Below are 23,430 nucleotides of genomic sequence, written 5' to 3'. Positions count from 1 at the left end.
TTAGAGGTTTAAAAAAAAAAAGTCTCCATGAACCATGTGCTAGGAAATGACGTAAGGTCCTACACATAGGCGGTCTTTCCATTGGGCAAAGTCGGGCAATTGCCCTGAGCCTCGTCCAATCAGGGGCCTCGTCGTCGCGTTACGGTATTCCTGTTTTCCTGCATGCTGTACATCATTTACTATGTAATAATTCATTGTGATTATACATATTTTCCACTTGACATGAACCACATTGCTACGAAAATAATAAAAGCAATAAAGCATGATTCACATGTAATCCTACAGCTAGATTCACAAGCAAAACCACCAGTATGTGACATGATGTCCCGCACAGCTATCTGGCTTCGCTCTTTCTCAGAGCCGTAGTATCTGAAGTAACCTAGGCAACGACGCGAGCGGGCTGAATACATGCACCAGCACCATCTAGCTCTAGCTGCAGAGCCCTCGTAAAATTTTTTGTTAAAGTAAAATCAGAATGAAACGATTTCTAAGTGGCAGTGAGAAAAGGAAGAGGAAAAAGGATAGCGAACAGTTTGTTGAAAAGCTACCGAAATTAACAACCTTCTTCCACACAAGTTCTTCCACCGAAGAAGAACCCAGGGCCAGCACATCTAATGAGCTGGGTTTTGCCAACAGCAATGCTAGCTGCAGTGGTAGTCGTAGAGATATATCGATATTATACCACCAGCATCACAAATTAACTCGTCTCGCAACGAGCATGAGCCAGAAGAAGAAGCAGGCAATCAATCCACTGATGATACGGCCACAGAATCGGTGAGTGAAGCTGAAAACATTAATGAGATTAGCAGAAGTGAAAGCCCCATAGTCACTATCAGTGAAGATCCAGCCTTATGGCCAGCAAAGTTAACAGACACAGAGAATTGAAATAGTTAAAAAAGGTCCAGTGCAAATTAAGAACTTTGCTTTCCCACCCAATGCGGATAAACCACCCAGGAAATTTACCAAAGAAAACTATGCTATGACCACCCATGAGACTGATAGATGGGCACACCGACAGCAGCGCACATAGACAGGCAGGCAGACACACACACACAGCTTATATTCAGATATTCAGTGATCTTTATTAGGTTTTTTTCAATCATTTCCATGTGTTCACAATAAATATTGTTCGTCAGTACATATGATTCATCATCTCATTATTATTACAGATGTATGGGTTGGGGTTGAGGGGGGCCTCCAAATTGTCCTTTGCCCAGAGCCTCAGATTTCCTAAAACCACCCCTGGTCCTCCATGCTGTGGTGTGGTTAATCACCCCTTTTTGGTGGGAAACAAATTTGAATGGTGCTAATGGAGTTTACAGATGTTTGACAGGGAAATGCGTTTTAAAAAAAAAAAAGGTACAAGTATAGTTGCAATGACATGCTGTATTTACAACTACATCATCGAGTCTCCAGGTTATGTCGATTTCTGTCTAGGTACCGTATATGCAGAGGTGCACAGTAGCGAAGTAGGTTTACTTGAGTACCGTACACTTTGAGTATCTGTACTTTTACTTGAGTATTTTTTTTTTTTGGAAACTTATGACTTTAACTTCACTACATTTGAAAGGCAAATATCGTACTTTTTACTCCACTACATTTCTGTCAAGGTCCTCGTTACTCTGACAGCTTTGAAAGTGGATGTTTTTTGTTTTCTTTTAGAAAATGTGATTTTTTTTCGCAGGTGACACTGAAACAGCCGATCAGTAATCCCTAGGGTCACGTCACGTCTATAGGCTGTATAAAATCAAGCTCAATTTCTCAGCAGCATTATTTGAACATGATCAGTTGATGGCAGAATGGAAGGAGGCGGTTCTTGTGGAGAACGCGGCACCCAGGGCCATACCTCAAACCCATGTTAGTTTTCAGAAAGGCATAGAGTCTCGTTTCATTTTAAGTGTTTTTGTTGTTTGCCTAAAACGAACCACATCTCAGCCTACAAAAACTCGCTGTCCATATTGAGGTATGTAAACGTTTTATTCCAAGAGAAAGCTTACAATGAAGCTGTCTGTGCTTTGAGCTAGCGATAATGTTGCAAACGTAGCTATGCAGTCTGGTTAGTCAAATGACTTTCTATGGATTTGCCCACCAAGTTGCTACCATAGACATACAAACCAGGCCCGACCCCAGGAACAGTTTACTAAGGGGGCAATTAGAAATCGCAAGGGGGCAAATATTTTTCATATAGTGTGTAGTAGTGATGGCAGTCTGACAACGTGTTTCAAACAATTAACTGCGCCAACCACAAAACCACCACGGCCCCGAAGGTTGCTTTAGTCCGGGAAAATCATGTGACATATTACCAGGGCAGTTGCGCTTTATCAACACCCGTGCCCACCTGTTAACCCTCCCCTCCAATTTTCTCACAGACACGCGTTACAACCGGAAAGATGCCAAACATAAAACAACACACACAAACCTACAGGCAAGTCCTTTACATTTAAAATACATACAAATAGCTCCGCGGCATGAAAACAAAACGTCAATGCAAGTCTAAGGTACTTGGCTCGGCGGCCAAAATCATAATTTAAAAAAAATCAACAGACCCCGCGGCTGCACCAGTAATAGCCTTCCTGACTCACACCGAGTCAACGCTAACCACTTAATCCGCGATCCCAGTTTAGGCGTGTAGGGGACTAAACACTCTGAAGTGATGAATTTTCACCCCCGCTGCATGGGGGGTGACGTCAATGACACATATTCTTACGCTATTTGTGCACAAAGCGGACCATATATGAACACATACACCAACATACACGGAGATAAACTTAGCCTACAAAGAAAGAAAATGGATTCACAATATTGTGATTGAATTTGTTTAATTCGGTGGGGGAAAGACTACTCCCGTAAACTGACTGCATATTGCAGGATATTGCAGAGACAGTGCACTTGTAAGTGTGCATGTAAACCCCCGCCCGCCCGCACGACCCTTGTCCTTATCACAGGTCTGTGTGTGCGCGGCTGTGTCAGCATTTCATACATACACCCACAATAACTAGTAGTCCCGAGTAGTTAGGATTGATACATATGTCTAAAACAGGGTTAATATTAAATTCAGGCTTTTTGAAATAATCCTACCTTTAATACAGTTGAATTCTACGATTGCAACGTAAGAATCATAACAACCAATCAGATTTGTTCTACCGTGCCAGTTTTAGTAGTGATTTATGTGAAATGTATTTTTGTGCAATGCTCAACCACTTAATATTTCGTATTTGAAAATGCAAATGATTAATACGTATATAATACATTATATTTTCATAAGAAAACAATTAAGTGATCTGAGTCTCCGTTGAGGGGGCGGGGCTGTAGCCACGAGGGGGCGATGCCCCCTTTCGCCCCCCCATGGCGCCGGGCCTGATACAAACATAGACGCCACATTGAGCGTAGAATCATACGTCACCCTCGCCGCCATATTGGATGTGGCAAAGTAGCCGAGAATAAAGATGCCTCACTCATGTGCTGCGTTTAACTGTACTAACAGGTTTACCGTCCAAACGAGATCACATGGGATTACCTTTCACAGGTGAGACTGGAAAAATGCTTTTCATTGTATTTGGTCATTATAACGTAATTTTACGAACAGATTTTTCTGACTTTGTGGCTAATATGAAGTCTCGCGCATAATAGCCGCTCGGTGAAACCTGTCTCCAAGCAACGAAGTATTTCCTTTCCACTCTTTTCTATGGGTATAATTTATTTCATAGCCCACCCAACCAATTTCACCACCAGCTGTCAGATGGTGATGGCACACTCAGAAGAGATTGGAAGCATGTCAGACTGTGAAGCAATCACATGGAGCAATCCCATTGTAATATGGTTTAATAGAATTTTTTCCATATAGCACTGTATATTGCAAAAATTGTTTTTGGAGACATTTTATAGCCTATCTGCACAGCATTTAATGAAAGTGATGCGGACACGGCACGGCTTCAGCAGCGTAAGCACAGCACATTATTCTACACGATCCCTGCTGAGCTCCAAAACATGCCTTGATGTGTAGATATCGTTCGTAGCCTACGATAGTAGCAGCGGAATAAAAAAAAAAAAGTGGCCTGCTGCATGTTGAGGAAATTTAGGTCACACCTCCCACGGAATATTGACGGGTATTTCGCACACTATTTATAACCATCACATTAAAAGTTATATATGTTGTTTTGATGCCTGTTTGTTTCCCAAATATATACGTGTGTGTCTTAATGGGTGAATAAAAGGCATTGAGTTAAATATTATTGTAGAAAGGGGCTTTATGAAGTTCAGTCCATTTACTTGCATTGGTTTACGGGGAAGATTTGTCACATCCAATATGGCGGACACGCTGACGTATCCCAGCAGCGGGGCCACCAGCTCAATGTGGCGTCTGTTTGTATGTCTATGGTTGCTACAGCCTTGTCCACGGCTAACGTTAACACATAGCTAGTTAACTTGGACACTGTTAGTTAGCATGTAAAAATGGAGTTACGCTAACATGAATAACATTTAACCGTAGCATAATCTTGCCAAATAAACAATGTAGAAATCTTTCTTTTCTAGTAACGTTAGCTACCCAATATGATTTCGAGCTTGAAAAGAGTTTGCTAGCATGTCAGGTGGAGCTTCAGCTCTACAGTTTCTACAAACTAGTCAGAAAATCCAGTCGGTTGCTTCAGAGGCATTAGGTTTTGTAAGCGTTGTGGCAATAATACAACGATGCGTTGACAGAAAATGTACTTTTAATACTCAAGTATTTTTTTTTTTTTTTTTAAAAGCAAGTACTTTTAACTTGAGTAAAAATTTGACTGGACAACTTTCACTTGTATTGGAGTAACATTTAACCAGTGGGATCTGTACTTTGACTTTAGTAATAAACTTGGGTACTTCGTCCACCTCTGGCACGGGCGATTGCTCTAAGACAACGAGGGAGGCTCAGCCTCCTCTAAAAATGACGAACATCGTGTAGGATGAATTGCGCTAGGCTTATGTTATAGCCGACCTTATAACATTGCTATTTCAGATCCAGAATCATAGAAATATGTGTGCTCAACCCACTACAGTGCGAAATCATTCCCTTATAACTTTAAAGTGTGCGTGAGTTTTTCCCCCTCATGACAGCGCGATGCAGCCCAGCCTCAGTGGACTTCAGTGGCATTTGGGAGCTATGCGCTTTTCAATCTCAAAATGCAAGACGATTATTGGACAAATACTGCGAAAACGCCCGCCCACGGAGTCTCACGGACTCCCAGCCTCAGTGGACTTCAATGGCATTTGGGAGCTATGCACTTTTCAATCTCAAAATGCAAGACGGTTATTGGACAAATACTGCGAAAATGCCTGCCTACGGACTCCCAGCCTCACATGGGAGGGACATGGCAGTTTCCGCGAGGAGACTGGTGATTGGTGAAAGCGGCCGGATATTTTCTTTGATTGACAGCTCGTTTCAAATATAGACAGGCAGCGGTGAATTTCAGTTCAGTCCCATGCGGATTCGCAAGTGCTGTGGTGTATTGTAAGAGATCAGCTTACATTTCAATTTCATTCATTACATACGGTTTCTACCAGCTTTTTTAGTTTGTATATTTTCATTGTAAATAAAGTGTAAATATAGTGTTGTCAAGTTTGCTATCTTAGTTCCAGAAATTTCGTTTATTTGAGTGACTGAACTTGAGGGGGCTAGTCAGCTAGCAAGAAAGCTGCGCTCGGATGCCAAGCATTGCTGATTTAATTTTGGCGAAGCCATTTGCCAGTCTTCCTTTCGAGGAAAAAATTAAAATTAAAGAGCAGGGTAGACCAACGCCTCAAACTGACTTGGTGAAAAAGGTACGGAATAATACTCGTTCCTTTCAGCTCTCCTGGTACGAGAAAGTGAATTGGCTAACAGCAGGTAACCCACATCAACAGTAAATAGGCTACTTTTTAATATGTCATGGATGGACCAAAAATATAGAATCTATTTAAAATGTTTATGCTGAGCATATTATATTGGAATATGTGGTTTTTTTGGATATGAATTAAACACCGCTACAATTTGGAAAACATTTTTAAACAAAAACACAGCCGAGAACATTTCACACTACAGACCTGGATTAAAAGTGAAGGGTTATCAAAATTGTCAATAAAACATTTCTCAGTCAAAATAAGTAAAATATAGGGAAAGTGTCATTGAATGAAATGTATGGCACCCAGCTCTACTGCTGAGGTTCCTGACAAATAGCTGCTTTCAGTAATGATCAATTTTTAAACAACATGCCACAATTTTAAAATATAAAATGTTAAAATGTACCCCTCCCCCCCAACACCACCATCATGTATATTGGACAGTAGGCTAATGGGCCAAAAGAACCTGTTATTTCACAGTTTGTGACGCTGCCAACAATCAGCCAGATCAGAGGCAAGAGTATGGGCAAAATTGATGTTTTTTTCTTTTAAAATCTGGAAATATCGTAACCGACCAGCCTCCCCTGTTTGAAAGACTACCAGCCGCCACTGACCTCTGGTTATATGTAGCTGCCTTCTTAGTCAGTCTGCTTTGTTTACTGCTGTTAATGTACAGATCTAGTTTATCACCTGCCTAGACTGGAATGGAGATGGCAGATGGCACCCTCTCCTGTCTAGTTTTTTTTCTTTTTTTTTTCTTTTTTAAGTAGATGGACAATCCCTGCTGTTGTCAACTTATTTTTCTTTTCTCCATCATTTTCCCTACTGAGTAGCAAGGAGAAACAAACGTGTGAGTGTTTTGCTGTTGAAGGTGCAGGACATGACACTGCAACTTTTAGGCATCGTGACGACCTCTACCTCCTATTTGCCACCAGTCTATTTCCCCACTTTGTTTTCCTCTCAAAAAGTGGCATGTCCACCAAAAGTACTTCAAACTGATGTCGTGTTGCTCTGGTCTATATTTCATCTCGGATCTGATCGGGATTTTGCTGTGTAGGAGGGGGAAAAAAGATTGGAATCAACATTTTAATACGACCTAATATTTCTTGTTATAACCTCAGCTGCTTATGTGGTGTGGTTTGTGGGGTTTTATTTATTTTTTTAAGTTTTCTTCTGTTATTTCGATTCTGAAAATGACATGGTACAAAAATCCATCGGCTTAACTGTCAGTTGAGGAGGCATTGTAATCTATATTTTTCAGTCAGTAATGTATAATCAGACTAAATGAAAGTTATATGTGCACCCTGCGTGTATCCCGTTTATAAATTACAATAGGAAAATGGCATAGGATCAGTTGTTTATAATGTACAGTGCCTTGCAAAAGTATTCATACCCCTTGAACTTTTTCACATTTTTCCACCTTACAGCCACAAACTTGTTTTTTATTGAGATTTTATGTGATGGACCAACATGGAGTAGCACATAATTGTGAAGTGAAACAAAAATGATAAATGGTCTTCAAAATTTTAAACAAATAAAAATCTGAAAAATGTAATGTGCATTAGTATTCAGCCCCCTGTACGCTGATACCTCTAAATACAATCCAGTGCAATCAATTGCCTTCAGAAATCATCTAATTAGTTAATAGAGTCCTACTGTGTGTAATTTACTCTCAGCATAAATACACTTGTTCTGTGAAGGCCTCAGTGGTTTGTTAGAGAACACTGAAGAACAAACAGCATCATGAAGACCAAAGAACTCACCAGACAGGTCAGGGATAAAGTTCTGGAGAAGTTTAAAGCAGGGTTAGGTTATAAAAAAAAAATCCCAAGCTCTGAACATCTCAAGAAGCACTGTTCAATCCATCGTTCAAAAATGGAAAAAGTATGGCACAACTGCGAACCTACCAAGACATGGCCGTCCACCTAAACTGACAGCGTGAGCAAGGAGAGCACTGGTCAGAGAAGCAGCCAAGAGGCCCGTGATCACTCTGGAGGAGCTGCAGAAATCCACAGCTCAGGTGGGAGAATCTGTGCACAGGACAACTATAAGTCGTACACTCCGCAAATCTGGCCTTTTTGGAAGGGTGGCAAGAAGAAAGCCATTGTTGAAAGACAGGCATAAGAAGCCATGTAGGGGACGCAGCAAACGTGGAAGAAGGTGCTTTGGTCAGATGAGACCAAAGTTGAACTTTCTGGCCTAAATGCAAAGCGCTATGTGTGGCGGAAAACTAACACTGCTAATCACCCTGCACACACCATCCCCACTGTGAAACATGGTGGTGGCAGCAGCATCATGCTATGGGGATGCTTTTCTTCAGCAGGGACAGGGAAGCTGGTCAGAGTTGATGGGAAGATGGATGGAGCTAAATACAGGGCAATCCTGGAAGAAAACCTGTTGGAGGCTGCAAAAGACTTGAGACTGGGAAGGAGATTCACCTTCCAGCAAGACAATGACCCTAAACATACAGCCAGAGCTACAATGGAATGGTTTAGATCAAAGAATATTCATGTGTTAGAATGGCCCAGTTGAAGTCCAGACCTAAATCCCATTGAGCATCTGTGGCAAGACTTGAAACTTGCTGTTCACAGACGCTCTCCATCCAATCTGGCTGAGCTTGAGCTATTTTGCAAAGAAGAATAGGCAAAAATTTCAGTGTCTAGATGTGCAAAGCTGGTAGAGACGTACCACAAAAGACTTGCAGCTGTAATTGCAGCAAAAGGTGGCTCAACAAAGTATTGACGCAGGGGGGCCGAATACTAATGCACATCACATTTTTCAGATTTTTATTTGTTTAAAATTTTGAAGACCATTTATAATTTTTGTTTCACTTCACAATTATGTGCTACTCTGTGTTGGTCTATCACATAAAATCTCAATAAAAAGCTTTTAAGTTCGTGGCTGTAAGGTGGAAAAATGTGAAAAAGTTCAAGGGGTATGAATACTTTTGCAAGGCACTGTAAAGACTGTGTTTCAAATTTCAAACAGTTTGTACTTAAGACATGTCTAAGCAAGCAGTGTGCTTTATCAAATATCAATATCAAAAGCTTTACATGAATGTAATAAATTCCAGTTGCATGAAAAAGGTGATGTGAAATTAAAAATAACGTTGCCGGATCTGAAATTAAACATCAACTATGACTGAATTGCCAAGGAAAGGTCCGAGAATATAATTTATCTGCACCTCGCCAGCCATGCAGTTAAAAAAAAAAAAAGTACTTTTATTTTAGTAGATTTTTTGCAGAAGGAATTTTACTTGTACTTTATTACAATTTCACCATAGCTATAGTACTTGAGTAAAATAATTTAGTACTCTTTACATATCTGCCAGAGACGCACTTGAAAGCTAGTTTAGATGCATGAAAACTATTTAAATGGCTGAAAAGCCAAGTCCTTGTACTGCAGGAAAGTATGCAGGCTATGAGAGACTCTCACTGCATCCCTGATCAGAATAAAGTGCTTACTAAAGACAAATTTTGTTTTTTCACCTTACTTGCCTTGGATTTTTCTCTTACCGTTGCATGTCTTTTCTACGCATATTAGCCCTCTCAGGGTACATCGTCACGCTTGGAGTGTGTTGCATATGATGTGGGGCTGATGCTCCCGGTGCTGCAGTCACCCATCAGCATGGTTCTGGAAGGGCAGGACGTTGGTCGCGGTCATGGCCCTGTGGATAACGGATGTTCTGAGGATCGCCTGCGCTCTCTGGAGATCAGCACGCTCAGTGTGGATGTCTGGCACATCCTGGAATTCGACTACAGCCGCCTGCCCAAGCAAAGCATTGGCCAGTTTCATGAAGGAGATGCCTATGTAGTGAAATGGAAGTACATGGTGAGCGCAGCAGGTGAGTGTGTCAAAAGCAGGAGTAATGTGCTGGGTGGGTGGGTTCCCCCCCCCTTGAATATATACAACAGTGGAATTGGCGACAAGTGAATGGTAGAAAATGTTGCTAAATCACTTGCGTAGTGGTGATGGAGAAGGGAGGAGCCTGGCTCTCGAAGAATAAGAAGAAAATGTTTGACAAAATGTGTAATGTGGTATTTTGTGTGTTTAGTGGGCAGCAGGCAGAAGCCGGAGCAGGTTCGCAGTGCTGGTCCAGGGCGAGAGAAGTGCTGCTATTTCTTCTGGCAAGGCAGGAACTCGACAGTCAGTGAAAAAGGAACCTCTGCATTGATGACCATTGAGCTGGATGAGGAGAGAGGAGCACAGGTTTGTGGGTGGGGGGTGTTGGTTACAGTTTGGAGCTTATGTGCTCTCGTATACACTGGCTCCTAACCAGTGCATGTAAACATTGATTGATTAGTTTAATAAAATTTACATTTTGCACTATGGATGCAAATCATTTGACTGTTAAAAGCAGTTTGTTACCTCACTGACCAATCTAAATAAATAAAAAACAAACCGGTTAACATGGATTAGTAAGATTTAAAAATGGGTTTAAATAAAAAAAAAAGTCTTAACAATTTAAGCCATATTCAGGACCATGTAGGTAAAGTAGCCAATATTGCATATTTTAACTGGATGAATAAAGGTTCAGGCATCATTCTAATATGCAGTCAGACTTGCATGTGAGAAGGACCTGATGTCAAATTGTGTGACAATTTTTAAAATATGGGTCCGTCTCAGAAACTGGTCTCTCATTTGGGACATTATGGTCAAAAAATAAATTTTCTAATTTTACTGGGTTTTTTTTTTTTGCATTTACCCAACACTCAATGTTTCTTTTGTCATGTTTAATAAGAATAAAGATCGCATCTTGCTTTATCCGGCCTCCACTGTGGAATTTTTTTTTAATTTACAATTCAAATGCTTTTGTAAAGTTGATTTCCATATAAAATAACTCCATCATGAAGAATTAAAGCCCCTCCTTCACAGACGAGTGAAAATATTGAATAAATTTCCTCTTTTTGATTGCTTGGGTTAAAAATGCCAAGTTATGATGACTGAATTGATTATTCACTTAAATATGAATAATATGATACATTTTGGGGATTTGATATGACGAAATAGGACACAATGGAAAAATCAAGAACACACCGGAAAGATGAGAATAACGGCGCTGGTAAAAGAACAGCGACTGTACCGGCTGAAGGTCATGCAGGTCTCTGCTGCGGTGCGCGAGCAACGGGACATCACTACCGCACCGGATGGAGCGTGAGGCGGGGGCGGGGCAAAATGACGCCGTAGATTCTATAAAAAGTTCGATCTAAATTGACCATGGTTGCAAAATATTGTCCAAAAATACGCAAACACTACGAAATATGAAAGTAAGATGAAAAAGAAACATTCTATTGCCTTATACTGCAAGACTAAAACAAAATAAAACTGTCAAAACTCACCTTTTCAGTGATAACGTCCGAACAGATCACCCGCGTAACAGAAAGCCCGCAAATGGAAGCGCGATCAACTTCTAACTGTCGGAGTGGAAAATTCTATTCTACACATGCAGATTGTTAATGTGTGTCCTTCCCCGCACACAAATAACACGCTACGGTAAAAAATAGACCACAACTCATTTTATAGCTCAGAAATTCATACAAGACCAGCTACCATCGTAACACATTCTGTAAGAAACATATTCTATACCTAACTTTCAGCTTTCATTTTAAAAAACAAAATCGCAGATTTATAACTAAATTTTTATATGTTGTAGTGATTTTTAAGTTAATACTTTCGGTGAGGTAGAGACCTTGACCCTGAGGCTTTCCGTTTAGATCAAAACACACGATCGTATTGGTTTTGGGTCTGCGGAAAATGGAGTTACGACGGTGATCAAATATTTTGCATGATGTTTTATTACGGTTATGATTATTCTGTGAGCGCACCGATCCTTAGGTGTATAAAGTTACAACTGGAGACTTTTCAATGGACTAGAACCTTTTTAAGGGAATGCGATGTCAACCATTTATTGTCCCAGATCAAGCTGCCATTTTTCCACAAATTTGCAGAATTTTTGCCAAATTCTGAATAGAGTATTCACATCAAAGATTTAGTTTTATCTGTATTATTTCTTTCATCATTTTATTTCAAATTAAAACCAACATCACCATTCAAAACCGTACAGTTTATTGACTGGGTATATTTATTGGGGTACCCCCACAGTACCCAGTTTCTGAGACAGACCCATATAGGAAATTATTGATGTTAATAATATATGAAAATGATGACATTTTGCTTTTATTATATCCCCAACTGTCACATTGAGAGGAAATGCCTGATTAAACCACTACTGCATCCCCATGTAACAGCTAAATAAATGTTCTGTACAATTTGCAAGCTGAACCTGCCAATCCAAATCTTACAACTTGATTGGAAAGAAAATTCGTTAATCAGCATTTATAGTTCATTACTCTGAGATATTGGAGACGGGTTTTTGAAATCAGGCTAATTTAAGTGCCTGCAGCAAGAATTCAGTAAATCCCTGTACGGTAATAATGTGCTGAAGCAGAAGCTATATACAGTACACTTGAAGCTGGGTGTTGATTTGCAGGTGCAGGTACAACAGGGCAAAGAGCTGCCATGCTTTCTGCAGTGCTTCAATGGCGGCATGATTGTGCATTGTGGGAAGAGGGAAGAGGAGGAAGAGAACGTTCAGAGTAAGGAGATTCAAGTTGACAGTTTAAGTATCCGTCTTTAGCCACAGCTTTTTGTGGTGTTCTTGGTCCATCATGCTGTTTGTCTGTCTGCCTTTTTACTTGTTACTTTCAATTCCAGGACCTTATAAAACCCTGATGAGTGTGGGCATTTGAATATGGAGTTGTACTGTAACCCTGTAGATGACTTGCGACCACATGATCAAAATGTGCTACATCATGGGTGTCTGCCATGACGGTGGATATAGACCCTTTTCAGTCACGTGACCTTCGTAAACGCGACCGCCATTTTGGACATGTAGTGGACTTCGGCTGGAATCAGTTTGAATGCAAGGAAGGCGACAAATGAAAAACATAAAAGAAAAAGGAGCGAGATGCAGAAAACACCTTCACTATCCAGCGACGTAGGGCATTTACAGGGCAAGCAGAGGGAGAGGTATTTGCAAAAATTGAGGTTAGCAGGCTTAGAGAACGACATTTACCTGCTTCCACCAGGATTGTTCACTGATGTACGGAAGTACACGAAGCCCTCGTCTTTACCTGACTTCGGCCCACATGATCTGTATACCTATGTCATTAAAAACCCATCGCCATACGCATACACGCCAACGTCCGAGGTTCCGGAGCGCGCTTCGGCTTGCTCCAGGAGTGCTCCGGCCGAGGTTACGGAGCGCACTGCTTAATTTGAGGGCAACCTCAGCCGGGGTGTGCTCCGGAACCTCGGCCGGAGCACTCTGGGAGCAAGCCGGCGCGCGCTGCTTAATTTGAGGGGAACCTCGGCCGGAGCACTCTGGAAGCAAGCCGGCGCGCGCTGCTTAATTTGAGGGGAACCTCGGCCGGAGCACTCTGGAAGCAAGCCGGCGCGCGCTGCTTAATTTGAGGGAGAGCAAGCCGGAGCACTCCGGGAGCAAGCCGGCGCGCGCTGCTTAATTTGAGGGAGAGCAAGCCGGAGCACTCCGGGAGCAAGCCGGCGCGCGCTGCTTAATTTGAGGGAGAGCAAGCCGGAGCGCGCTCCGGAACCTTGGACGTTGGCTCCGGCAGCTATTTATACTGGATCTGGTGTAAATAGCTGCTGGATCATAATTACAGTAAACTAGTAAATACAGTAAAGGAAAAACTTGAGACTGAAAGGTTTTAACAGTCATCCAAATGACTGAACGTAAACATTGCTACAGTAACATACCAGCTACTTGTTGACATTAGCTAGTCAACAATAGCTACTACAGAAGAACAAAGAGGTTACAATGGGTTATTTTAGCCTATTTGGTTACACACTCGCCGCCACAGAATGTTAACAGCAATGTAATGCCTTTTCTGGCTAATTTTATTCGTCTTACCTCCAACAAAGTGGTCACTACACAAGCGTTGGTATGCCAAGGGCTGCCAATCTGTTAATGGCCGCTATCCATCTTCTCCGTCGGGATCCGATAAAATGATAAACCTTGCCTTGTGTGTTGATGGTTACTACATCCAGGTGCACAACAATATAGTGGCATGATGGAAGTCTTGCTGAAAATAAACACTTTCTTTGCTGCTGTTCCTCAATGTTGGCTGTGGTAAACTACTGGTAGTACATGTCCAAAATGGCGGCCGCGTTTGTCGTGACGTCACGTGAAAAGGGTCCATACAAGCAACTAGGACGGCAGCTGCTGAAAAGCATGTCTGTAAACAATGCTGAATTTTCTCAGTATTGGCACGATTTGAACGGTCAAGCGAAGATTTGATACAAAGAAGATAGATAGATGTGGTTTTGACTTGTATTATTTTAAAAAGTCAGACTTTTCTGAAGCCAAGACGCTTCTACCGACCATCGAGTACCCAGATATCACATTCTATCTGGTTTGGCTGCCGAAGAATCAAGTCCGACCTTGGATGAAACATAGCTCATTTTCTGAGTGGCTGCCCAGTCTGGATCGTTTCTATTGTATAATTTTGCTGGCGCTCCTAGAAGCAAAATGGTAATACAACGTGTTAAAATTATAACAATGACCGAGTGAACCATGACAAGAGAGAACGCTCATTTTATAGCAAAATTCTAGCAACACGAAATACAGTTCTTCCATGATCTTATTGAGAGAGCTTTTGAATCTCACCTGAGATAAAATGATCACTGCAAACACGAGCTGTTTTGGTTTTAGCCTCTGTTAGATCAGCCCTGCCGATGATGTTCAGCCGTGCTCGTCTCCTCTCCATACTGAGCCTCGGAGTTTCCTCGCCCTCTTTCCGAATCACGGATGGAATTCTAAAGAATTGTAACGTGCCACGGTCACGAGTACTGTTGTGACCACAACCATGTACAGCACAAAGATATGGCGTAGCTAAAAGAACGCTTAAAGCAGTGAAAAAAACAGAGTTGTGCACGCGTGATTGTTTTGTATGGAATTTTGCATTTGTATATCCACCAACATGGCCGACATCCGGGTTTCTATTTTGCTTTGACGTCACTTGCAAGTCAAGGATAGTGTGTATATTGCCCCATTTTCCACCAAATCAGTTCCAGGGCTGGTTCGGGGCCAGTGCTTAGTTTGGAACCGGGTTTTCTGTTTCCACTGACAAAGAACTGGCTCTGGGGCCAGAAAAACCGGTTCCAGGCTAGCACCAACTCTCTGCTGGGCCAGAGGAAAGAACTGCTTACGTCAGCGGGGGAGGGGGCGGAGTTCTTAAGACCAACAATAACAAGACCGCGAAAGATCGCCATTTTTAAGTGACGAGAAGCAGCAGCTGTATAAACGCAAAGTCATCCATTATTGTTGTTGCTGCTGCTGCTTCTTCTGTGTTGTTTTTGCTTCGATATTCACGCCAAGGTTTATGCAAACGTAGCGACATAACTGACGTATACAGCGACGTAATGACGTGGCTTCCTTTAGCACCGCGAGCTATGGAAAAGCAAACTGGTTCTCAGCTGGCTCGCAAGTTGAACGAGTTGTGAACCCGAACCAGCCCTGGAACTGATTTAGTGGAAAAGGGGTATATGAGAGAGGCACAGACTGTGCCTAGTTTCTTACGCTATGTTCACACTGCAAGGCTTAATGCTCAATTCTGATTTTTTTGTGAAATCCGATTTTTTTGTGAGGTCGTTCACATTAACAAATATATGCGACTTGTATGTGATCCTCAGTATGAACGAAAAGCGACCTAAAAGTGTTCCGCATGCGCATTGCAGGATACGACGACATCACACGCAGTGAGCATGGCCAGTGTTTACGGAAGTAAAACCGCCCGGTTGCGGTATGACCCATCCAATCTAGCTTGAATAGCTGCATCCCCCCAAATGGAAATCAGCTCCCTAACCTCTGCGTCCTTCCATTGAGAAGATTCAGAACCTTCACAGCCCGAAGCGTCCCTCGCATTGATGTCATGTGCAGGGGCGCAGATACGTTTTTTGAACTGGGGGGGACAAAAAACTGGGGGGGACAAAGCTGCCAGCAAACCAACCCCAACCCCGATATGCCTGTCAAACTTGTTGTTAGTAACCATAGCAACCAAGCTCGAGCTCGCAACCTGTGCAGTCTGCGCAGCTCAACCAACCGAATATCAGTCTTTGTTTTATGCGAGTTGTTGCAACTATGTATACACTGCCGTGCACCTCAATAAACTGAATGGTAATTAGTTTTTTGATTTTTCCGTGAGGTTTGCCTTATGCAAAGAAAGACAGCATAGACGTTTTTTCCTCCCTATAAGTAGGGGGGACCGAACGAGGTGAATTTAAATCTGGGTGGGACGAGTCCCCCCCTCTATCTGCGCCCGTGATTATGCGCCATGTTGTTGTAACTTTTTTTGAGAGACCCGCCACCTACTTCAGCGCAGAATAGTGACGTTTGTGGCTTGTTGATGACGTGTAAGTCGGATGAATGCGACCTGGCGGTTCAGACTGAAGTCGCATATGAAAAGAGCGGATAGGAATCGGAATTAGGACCACATATCCAAACGGCCTGGGTCGGATTTGAAAAAATTGGATCTGTGTCGTTCATATTGTCAATAAAAGATCGGATACAGGTCACATATGGGCGAAAAGATCGGATTTGAGTCGCTTCAGCCTGCAGTGTGAACGTAGCCTTAGTTTCACCAGAAGAGGGGGATAAAATGTCAGCTTTTATCAAAGCATAGTGTTGGTCTCAGTAATGATTGTGTGAAATGCAACTTATTGATTTTGCTATTTATTTTGGACATTTAACTACAGCTGTACTGTATAACCTTTTCTATTAAGGAAAAAAAACCACCTTCAGATATAAGATTAAGTCAATATATTTTTGGGCTAAGCTAATCTTTGAGATCTGACACTTGATAACTTTTTTTTTTCTGTAATAAATGTAAAGCATGTGTATGTGTTCATTTTTATCATTCTTCTGATTGAAAAAAGGAAAGTAGAAAGACGCAAACATGCGGTTACTGGGGGATAGAGTGCATCAGATTAGTCAGTTACGATGTACATTCTTCCTCAATCTCTTTTAGATGAATGGCGTTTGTATTGCGTTCGTGGTGAGGTGCCGGTAGAGGGCCATCTGCTGGAGGTAGCATGTCACTGCAGTAGTCTGCGCTCTCGGACCTCCATGATTCTGCTCAACATTAACAAAGCCCTCATCTACCTGTGGCATGGCTGTAAGACACAAACGCACACCCGTGAGGTGGCAAGCACAGCTGCTGAGAAGATTAAAGAACAGTGAGTCAGAGATATGTCTCTCCTTACGATATTTCAGGAGTAAACAAAATGTAAATTAAATTGCTCGCTGGCAAGTCAGTGCTCCTGTGTGCTGTGCTGTCCAGTCCCATGTTGCTCGTTTCATGTCAGTCGGGCACCACATCAGCTTTTCTTTGGCTAATGGGCAATTCCATGTAAATGTCAACCTCACCATGCAAAAATAAAGCAACATGTAATACATCAAAACCACTCCCAGAGATCTCACCTAGGCCTGTATTTTACAGATGTGAACAAGTTGAACCAATTTGTAACCAACCTAATATGTCACTGTCAGTCTTTCTTTCTTATAATGTAAACCCCAAGCTAAAATCAACTTTGATCATGTACAATTCTATATTATTGCCACAAGCCACAGAAATGTATGCTAAAATCCACAAAACAATAGCCATCCTAAATATTATTGAAGAACTTTGATAGTTTTAGCTGATATTTAGAGAGTTTTTCAAAGGGTTATGGTGGTTAAATTGCTGATTTTCTAAACATATGCCATGTCTATTTCAGACGCGTCACATCCATAACGGAATTTCGTCACATCCATAACGCTGACTTTTCCTTCCGAAACTCTGCATGAAATACACAATATTTTAAACAAAGATTTTTTAATATTCACCTTGGACCCCTCTATCAAATGGATATCTCCATTTCGACATTAGGTTTACAATTTCACAGAGTTTGATAAAAATGTACAGTAACCCAAGAAAAGTGATACTTTTTCTGTCACATCCATAACGCATCTTTTATTGGCATTTTCTGGCATGCCCTAGATGTACTATGGGAATTGTTCTTGTTCTATCACTTCTCCAGTATGGTACAGCCTTAAAATATGCAACACCTGTTTAAATACTGGGAGACAATAAAACATGCACTGGGTCATTTGTTGCCATTTTGAGTTCAAGTGTCACGTCCATAACGCTGGAATTGCTCTAATCAGACACAAGATATGCCACCACTCGTGCCAGAGCAGTTGGGGATTAGGTGCCTTGCTCAAGGGCACTTCAACCAGTCCTGCTGGTCCAGGGAATCGAACCAGCAGTCTTTTGGTCCCAAAGCTGCTTCTCTAACCATTAGACCGTGGCTTTCCCATTTGTGTCCCATGTTATGCTTGCCTAGGAACCCAGTTAAAAGCACTGACTGCAAAGTCATCTGAAACTTAACTTTTTTTTTTTTAATTGTGCATGGTATTTTATGTCCCACAAGAGCAATATCATGTGATGCGATGTGATCATTTTGATGTGCTGAGGGTCGCTTTCTTCCTTTTTGGGACCGAATATTGTACCTCTTGGAGCCAAACAGTATGGCCCCATGGAAACAACGCAAGGAGCTTGAACTGATTAGCATAATTATGGAACTGGGTCACACCAAAATGGCGACATGTGGAAAACATCGTGACTCTGCACCGACCTCGGAGAGTTTTGAGTCACAGGTATGCAATTTGTGGTGAACAGATCCATGAAATAAAAAGACGAATACATGTTTTCTCTGTTGCTGGTTTTGTCATCGTTTCTTTCTCTGTAAGATCAAAATGTGTATAAATCCATACCAATCCAAGACAAGCGCTGCAAATTCATCAGGTTTCGTGCCCGTTTCATCCTTCATGCGATTCCAGCGGTCGGTGAAGCTGTCTTGCAGACGACATTTTTGTTTTCATTACTTTTCTGGTACACTTTCGAGCTGATTCACCTTCATATTTTCCTTTTCTTTTTCATTAGCTTTTAGCTAGCAGGAGATCGGAGTCCTAGCTAGCAGGAGATCGGAGTCCACCATGTTTGCCCATGCCAACCTTGTTTTGGTTAAAAGCAGGTCAAACACACCCCATGGTGTTCATGTCATACATGTCAACCTTTGGTCAATCAAACCTGTATAACCAACCTCCAAAATCCGTATTTCCCTTATAAAATCCTTATAAGATGCAAATTAAAATAATTTACCTAAAATTTGAATGATAATTAACAATGATATATCCAAGTTACTTTTTATTCAATATTAATAACAATAAACCTTCAGAATGAATACAAAGCTCCAATGTTTGACAGAAACACAAAGTGCCACTCTAATGTTCTGAATTGTACTCCATGACAGCTTTTTTTAGCACTCTGCACCAATACCTCACGAGGCTGCATGTCACAGCAAGCGTCTGTGTTGATCTTGCCGGAGTGCCCATTCAGAATCTTTTCAGTCGCTAGTGAAAGTCGCTCAGGTTGGCGGGATTCTCGCAATGCGGTGTGCGCATGATCAAAAGTGGAACAAAGTCTTGCTACCACAAGATAACGCGCGATTTCATAAGACTCTTTACTGGCTGTCTGTGGTGTACAGTACGTTTGTAAATGTTATGCGCTCTTTTAGCATCGTGGGAATTGATTATAGCTCTAAATAAACATTGAAGTTTTTTTAAAGAATCCGTATAACTTTATTTGTACGCCCGTATACTACGTTTATTGAATCAAATCCGTATAAAATACGGACATTCCGTATAGGTTGACATGTATGTCATGTGATCTTGTTGCTCACTTGCTTCGGCAATCTCTGGAATCGTAAAACGTGGGACGCGTTTTCTCGGCAAACATTCAGACGTAGGATACATTGTGTGTGTGTGTGCGCGCGCGCGCAGCAGCGCAACTCCTCAATTTCAACTCAAATCAACGTGAAACATCTCAAAACTCCGACAGTGATAGAAATGGGACATTTTTGCCCAGAATTCAACTTTGCAGTCAGAACCTTTTAACTAGACTACAACATGAAGACTAATCCAATTTAACTCAACACAATAAGTAAAATTTCGTCCATTAACTCCAACTAACTCTGGAAAATAAATGAATCCCTGGAACAGGTGACACATAGGCTTGGTTTTCTCCTGATGATTTATGTGCTGATGAAGCGCATGTTTGCAGAATGTCTTTGCCCATGTATCTCTGTCCAGATTAAGGGCCCAGCCCTACAACACTGATGAATAATACCTATAACTATGACTATACCTCTGCCTGAATTTAGTTCCAGTCTGAAACAGTCACACCACAACTAATAATCTCGCTTGGTCCTGCCACTCAGGGAAATAAATGCATGCAACTTAAGAAGAGTCATGGAAGTTTTTTCTAAGTAGTAGCACATTATTCCGGGTCGTACTGTACAGCTTGGACTTCAAAGCAACCCCTGCACATACTCCGGTGGTTGACAGAATACAGATAGGTCACAGATTATGGAAATATAATTTAAAAAAAAAAGGATACAAAATGCAAGGTGGTTACGGATGCATCAAGGATGCTAATAATTTACGGATTGGTCACAGACGTTTCGGTATATCACAGATTGGTTACAGATGATGCATCACGGATTAAAAAAAAATAAAGTCTAAAACAAATGTTTGGACTGCTGAAGTTCATTCATCTCATCTCATTATCTCAAGCCGCTTTATCCTTCTACAGGGTCGCAGGCAAGCTGGAGCCTATCCCAGCTGACTACGGGTGAAAGGTGGGGTACACCCTGGACAAGTCGCCAGGTCATCACAGGGCCGACACATAGACACAGACAACCATTCACACTCACATTCACACCTACGGTCAATTTAGAGTCACCAGTTAACCTAACCTGCATGTCTTTGGACTGTGGGGGAAACCGGAGCACCCGGAGGAAACCCACGCGGACACGGGGAGAACATGCAAACTCCGCACAGAAAGGCCCTCGCCGGCCACGGGGCTCGAACCCAGGACCTTCTTGCTGCGAGGCGACAGCGCTAACCACTACACCACCGTGCCGCCCCCTGCTGAAGTTCATAATTAAAATATCTTACCTGCATTTGTGGTGTTTAACTTTCTATTGATATTTCACGAAAAATCACATCGGTGAATAAGATTTATGCTCAGACGACATCACATGTAAACAGTTACCTGATTGGTCAGATGTTTTATCGGATCAGGTCCAGGCTGGGAAAAATCGTTCCAGAAGCAATCTCACCGATACGGATAAACCCAGGCCTGGGCTATAGGTATCGTTATCGGTCTGGTGTGACCACCAACCACATAAACTGCAGGGGACTGATTTATTTCTAGTTATAGTTGTTAGTTATCGGTATTGTGGGACCGGGCCTTAAACCTGAAGTGGGCATGGCATAAACTACAAGTTTTTTTTTTTTCCTCTCCCTTCCTTCTCCATCATTGGAGTTCATAATTGGTTTCAAACAGGAATGTGCATGGGACTGGTTTTAATCCTGCTCACAAAGTATTTTGGTTTGCATTTCTCTGTGGTATATTCTACCAAATTTAGTTGGTTTTGTTTCCCTGATTATAAACCGGGACTACCAGAAGTTTATAATGATGAGCATGGTTTTTATTTGAGCCTCATATTTGACTGCTCAATCACCCACTCATGACATTTCGATGAATAAACACAGTGTGCCTTCTATTAACATTCTGTGCTCGTATCTATTTAGAATGCGTTACCTGTGCAGTAGGGTGCATCAGTTGCCCTCACTTTCATAAAATCTGATGCATTTTTGTTTGGGCGTTCCTTTTCACCAATAAAGACATCCTGTAAAATTTTTTGACCATATTCAAAAGTCTAATGGTGGCACCATGAGGTTAATTTTTTGCCAAAAAACGCTTATTTTATGTTTTCACGTAAGGTTTGAATCACAATGTTGGACTCCATTTATTGATTTCTTGCGACCCAGAGATCACGTTAAGAACCTTTGCAAGGGATTCATCTCATTATCTGTAGCCGCTTTATCCTGTTCTACAGGGTCGCAGGCAAGCTGGAGCCTATCCCAGCTGACTACGGGCGAAAGGCGGGGTACACCCTGGACAAGTCGCCAGGTCATCACAGGGCTGACACATAGACACAGACAACCATTCACACTCACATTCACACCTACGGTCAATTTAGAGTCACCAGTTAACCTAACCTGCATGTCTTTGGACTGTGGGGGAAACCGGAGCACCCGGAGGAAACCCACGCGGACACTGGGAGAACATGCAAACTCCACACAGAAAGGCCCTCGCCGGCCATGGGGCTCGAACCCGGACCTTCTTGCTGTGAGGCGACAGCGCTAACCACTACACCACCGTGCCGCCCTAAAACTCAAACTGTGCTTGATAATATATTTAGAATATGTACTAAAAATGTGTATCTAAGATATTTGGTATACTCTATAAGGTGCCATAATGTTTCATGAAAAGTGATCGAAAGTTTGTCATAAAATAGCAGCTTTTTCCATAACTTTGAGCTCCTGGTGCCACCATTAAACTTTTGAAATTTGTCAAAATATTTCACCCAGTGTGTTTTCTTACCAAAAGGAACATTAAAACAAAAATGCATCATGATCGGAGGAACTCTTCATTTTTAGGGGGCAACTGATGCACCCCACTGTGCAGTTTAAATAATGCCTTCATGTTCAGTTGCACACTTGGTTCAAACAGGCATATCAAATGAACAGTTCTGTTTTGGGAAAATAAATAGGAAATCGACTTCCTTCTCTGGTTGTTGAATGAGAGTTAAAAAAAATGCCATTGACTGCTAAATTAAAAGCTTATTTACCCTGCTTGTCCATCAGGTGGTGATGACTGACTGAAGGGAAAAATGAATAGCCTGCGTATGTAATGTGCTTATTCTTGCTGCTCAGGCTAATGATTTGTCCACCCCTCTGTGGGCACAAGTGATGTGGAACATATTAACATGAAGACTGGTATTAGAATATCGAAACTAAGCTCAATTAAGGATTTGGGTCTGTTATGGAGTGGAGCAAAAGTTTTATGTTTCCAAGGCGACCATTGGAGGCAGGCCTGCACAGCAGTTGCAATGTGAGCATCCATGAGTGTGAAGAAGGGGTGGAGCCCGTGGAGTTCTGGGAGGCGTTGGGCAGGAAGGATCGTAAGGCTTATGACTGCATGCTTCAAGGTATAACATTTTTACATGAACAGATGCCATTTTTAGGTATGGATTCAAGCAAAAAAAAAAAACTAAAAGGTATTATGAAGTGTTAGTTGTTTGATGTACATTTGTGTTAAATCTCTTGCTGTTGTGTTTGGTGGCTTTTTCTTTTTTTTTTAAATATGTAGATCCAGGAAAGTTTAACTTCACCCCACGCCTCTTCCAGCTAAGTAGTTCGTCAGGTGAGTTTGTGGCTCAGGAATTCTTCTACCCATCCAGAATTCCAGACCTGGTCAGCGCGTTACCCTTCCTGCAGGAAGACCTGTACACTGCACCACAGCCTGGTAACTTTAACACAGCATATAAAAATCTTCAATTCTGTTCTTTGTAAATTTATCCTGAAAGTAGATCAATGTGTTTTTTTTT

The 23,430-nt window shown here is 41.8% G+C and overlaps 1 protein-coding gene across 10 annotated transcripts in view; it reads left to right on the top strand.

The window, feature by feature from the left end:
* Window positions 1–23,430, top strand: part of svilb (supervillin b) — a 138,221-nt gene that overhangs the window by 101,435 nt on the left and 13,356 nt on the right. For 9 of the 10 annotated variants that reach the window (XM_060906130.1, XM_060906127.1, XM_060906126.1 and 6 more), the window contains 6 exons: window positions 9,397–9,697; window positions 9,908–10,062; window positions 12,344–12,449; window positions 16,899–17,106; window positions 22,898–23,031; window positions 23,193–23,348. In XM_060906130.1, coding sequence (XP_060762113.1) covers window positions 9,397–9,697; window positions 9,908–10,062; window positions 12,344–12,449; window positions 16,899–17,106; window positions 22,898–23,031; window positions 23,193–23,348 — 1,060 coding nt within the window. Of the gene's footprint in view, window positions 1–9,396; window positions 9,698–9,907; window positions 10,063–12,343; window positions 12,450–16,898; window positions 17,107–22,687; window positions 22,876–22,897; window positions 23,032–23,192; window positions 23,349–23,430 lie in introns of those variants that run through there. The other variant, XM_060906129.1, reaches the window with a different exon arrangement.

This window comes from Neoarius graeffei, chromosome 23 (assembly GCF_027579695.1).
Source record: "Neoarius graeffei isolate fNeoGra1 chromosome 23, fNeoGra1.pri, whole genome shotgun sequence".
NCBI lineage: Eukaryota > Metazoa > Chordata > Actinopteri > Siluriformes > Ariidae > Neoarius > Neoarius graeffei.
This window is presented reverse-complemented; position numbering and strand designations above follow the sequence as displayed.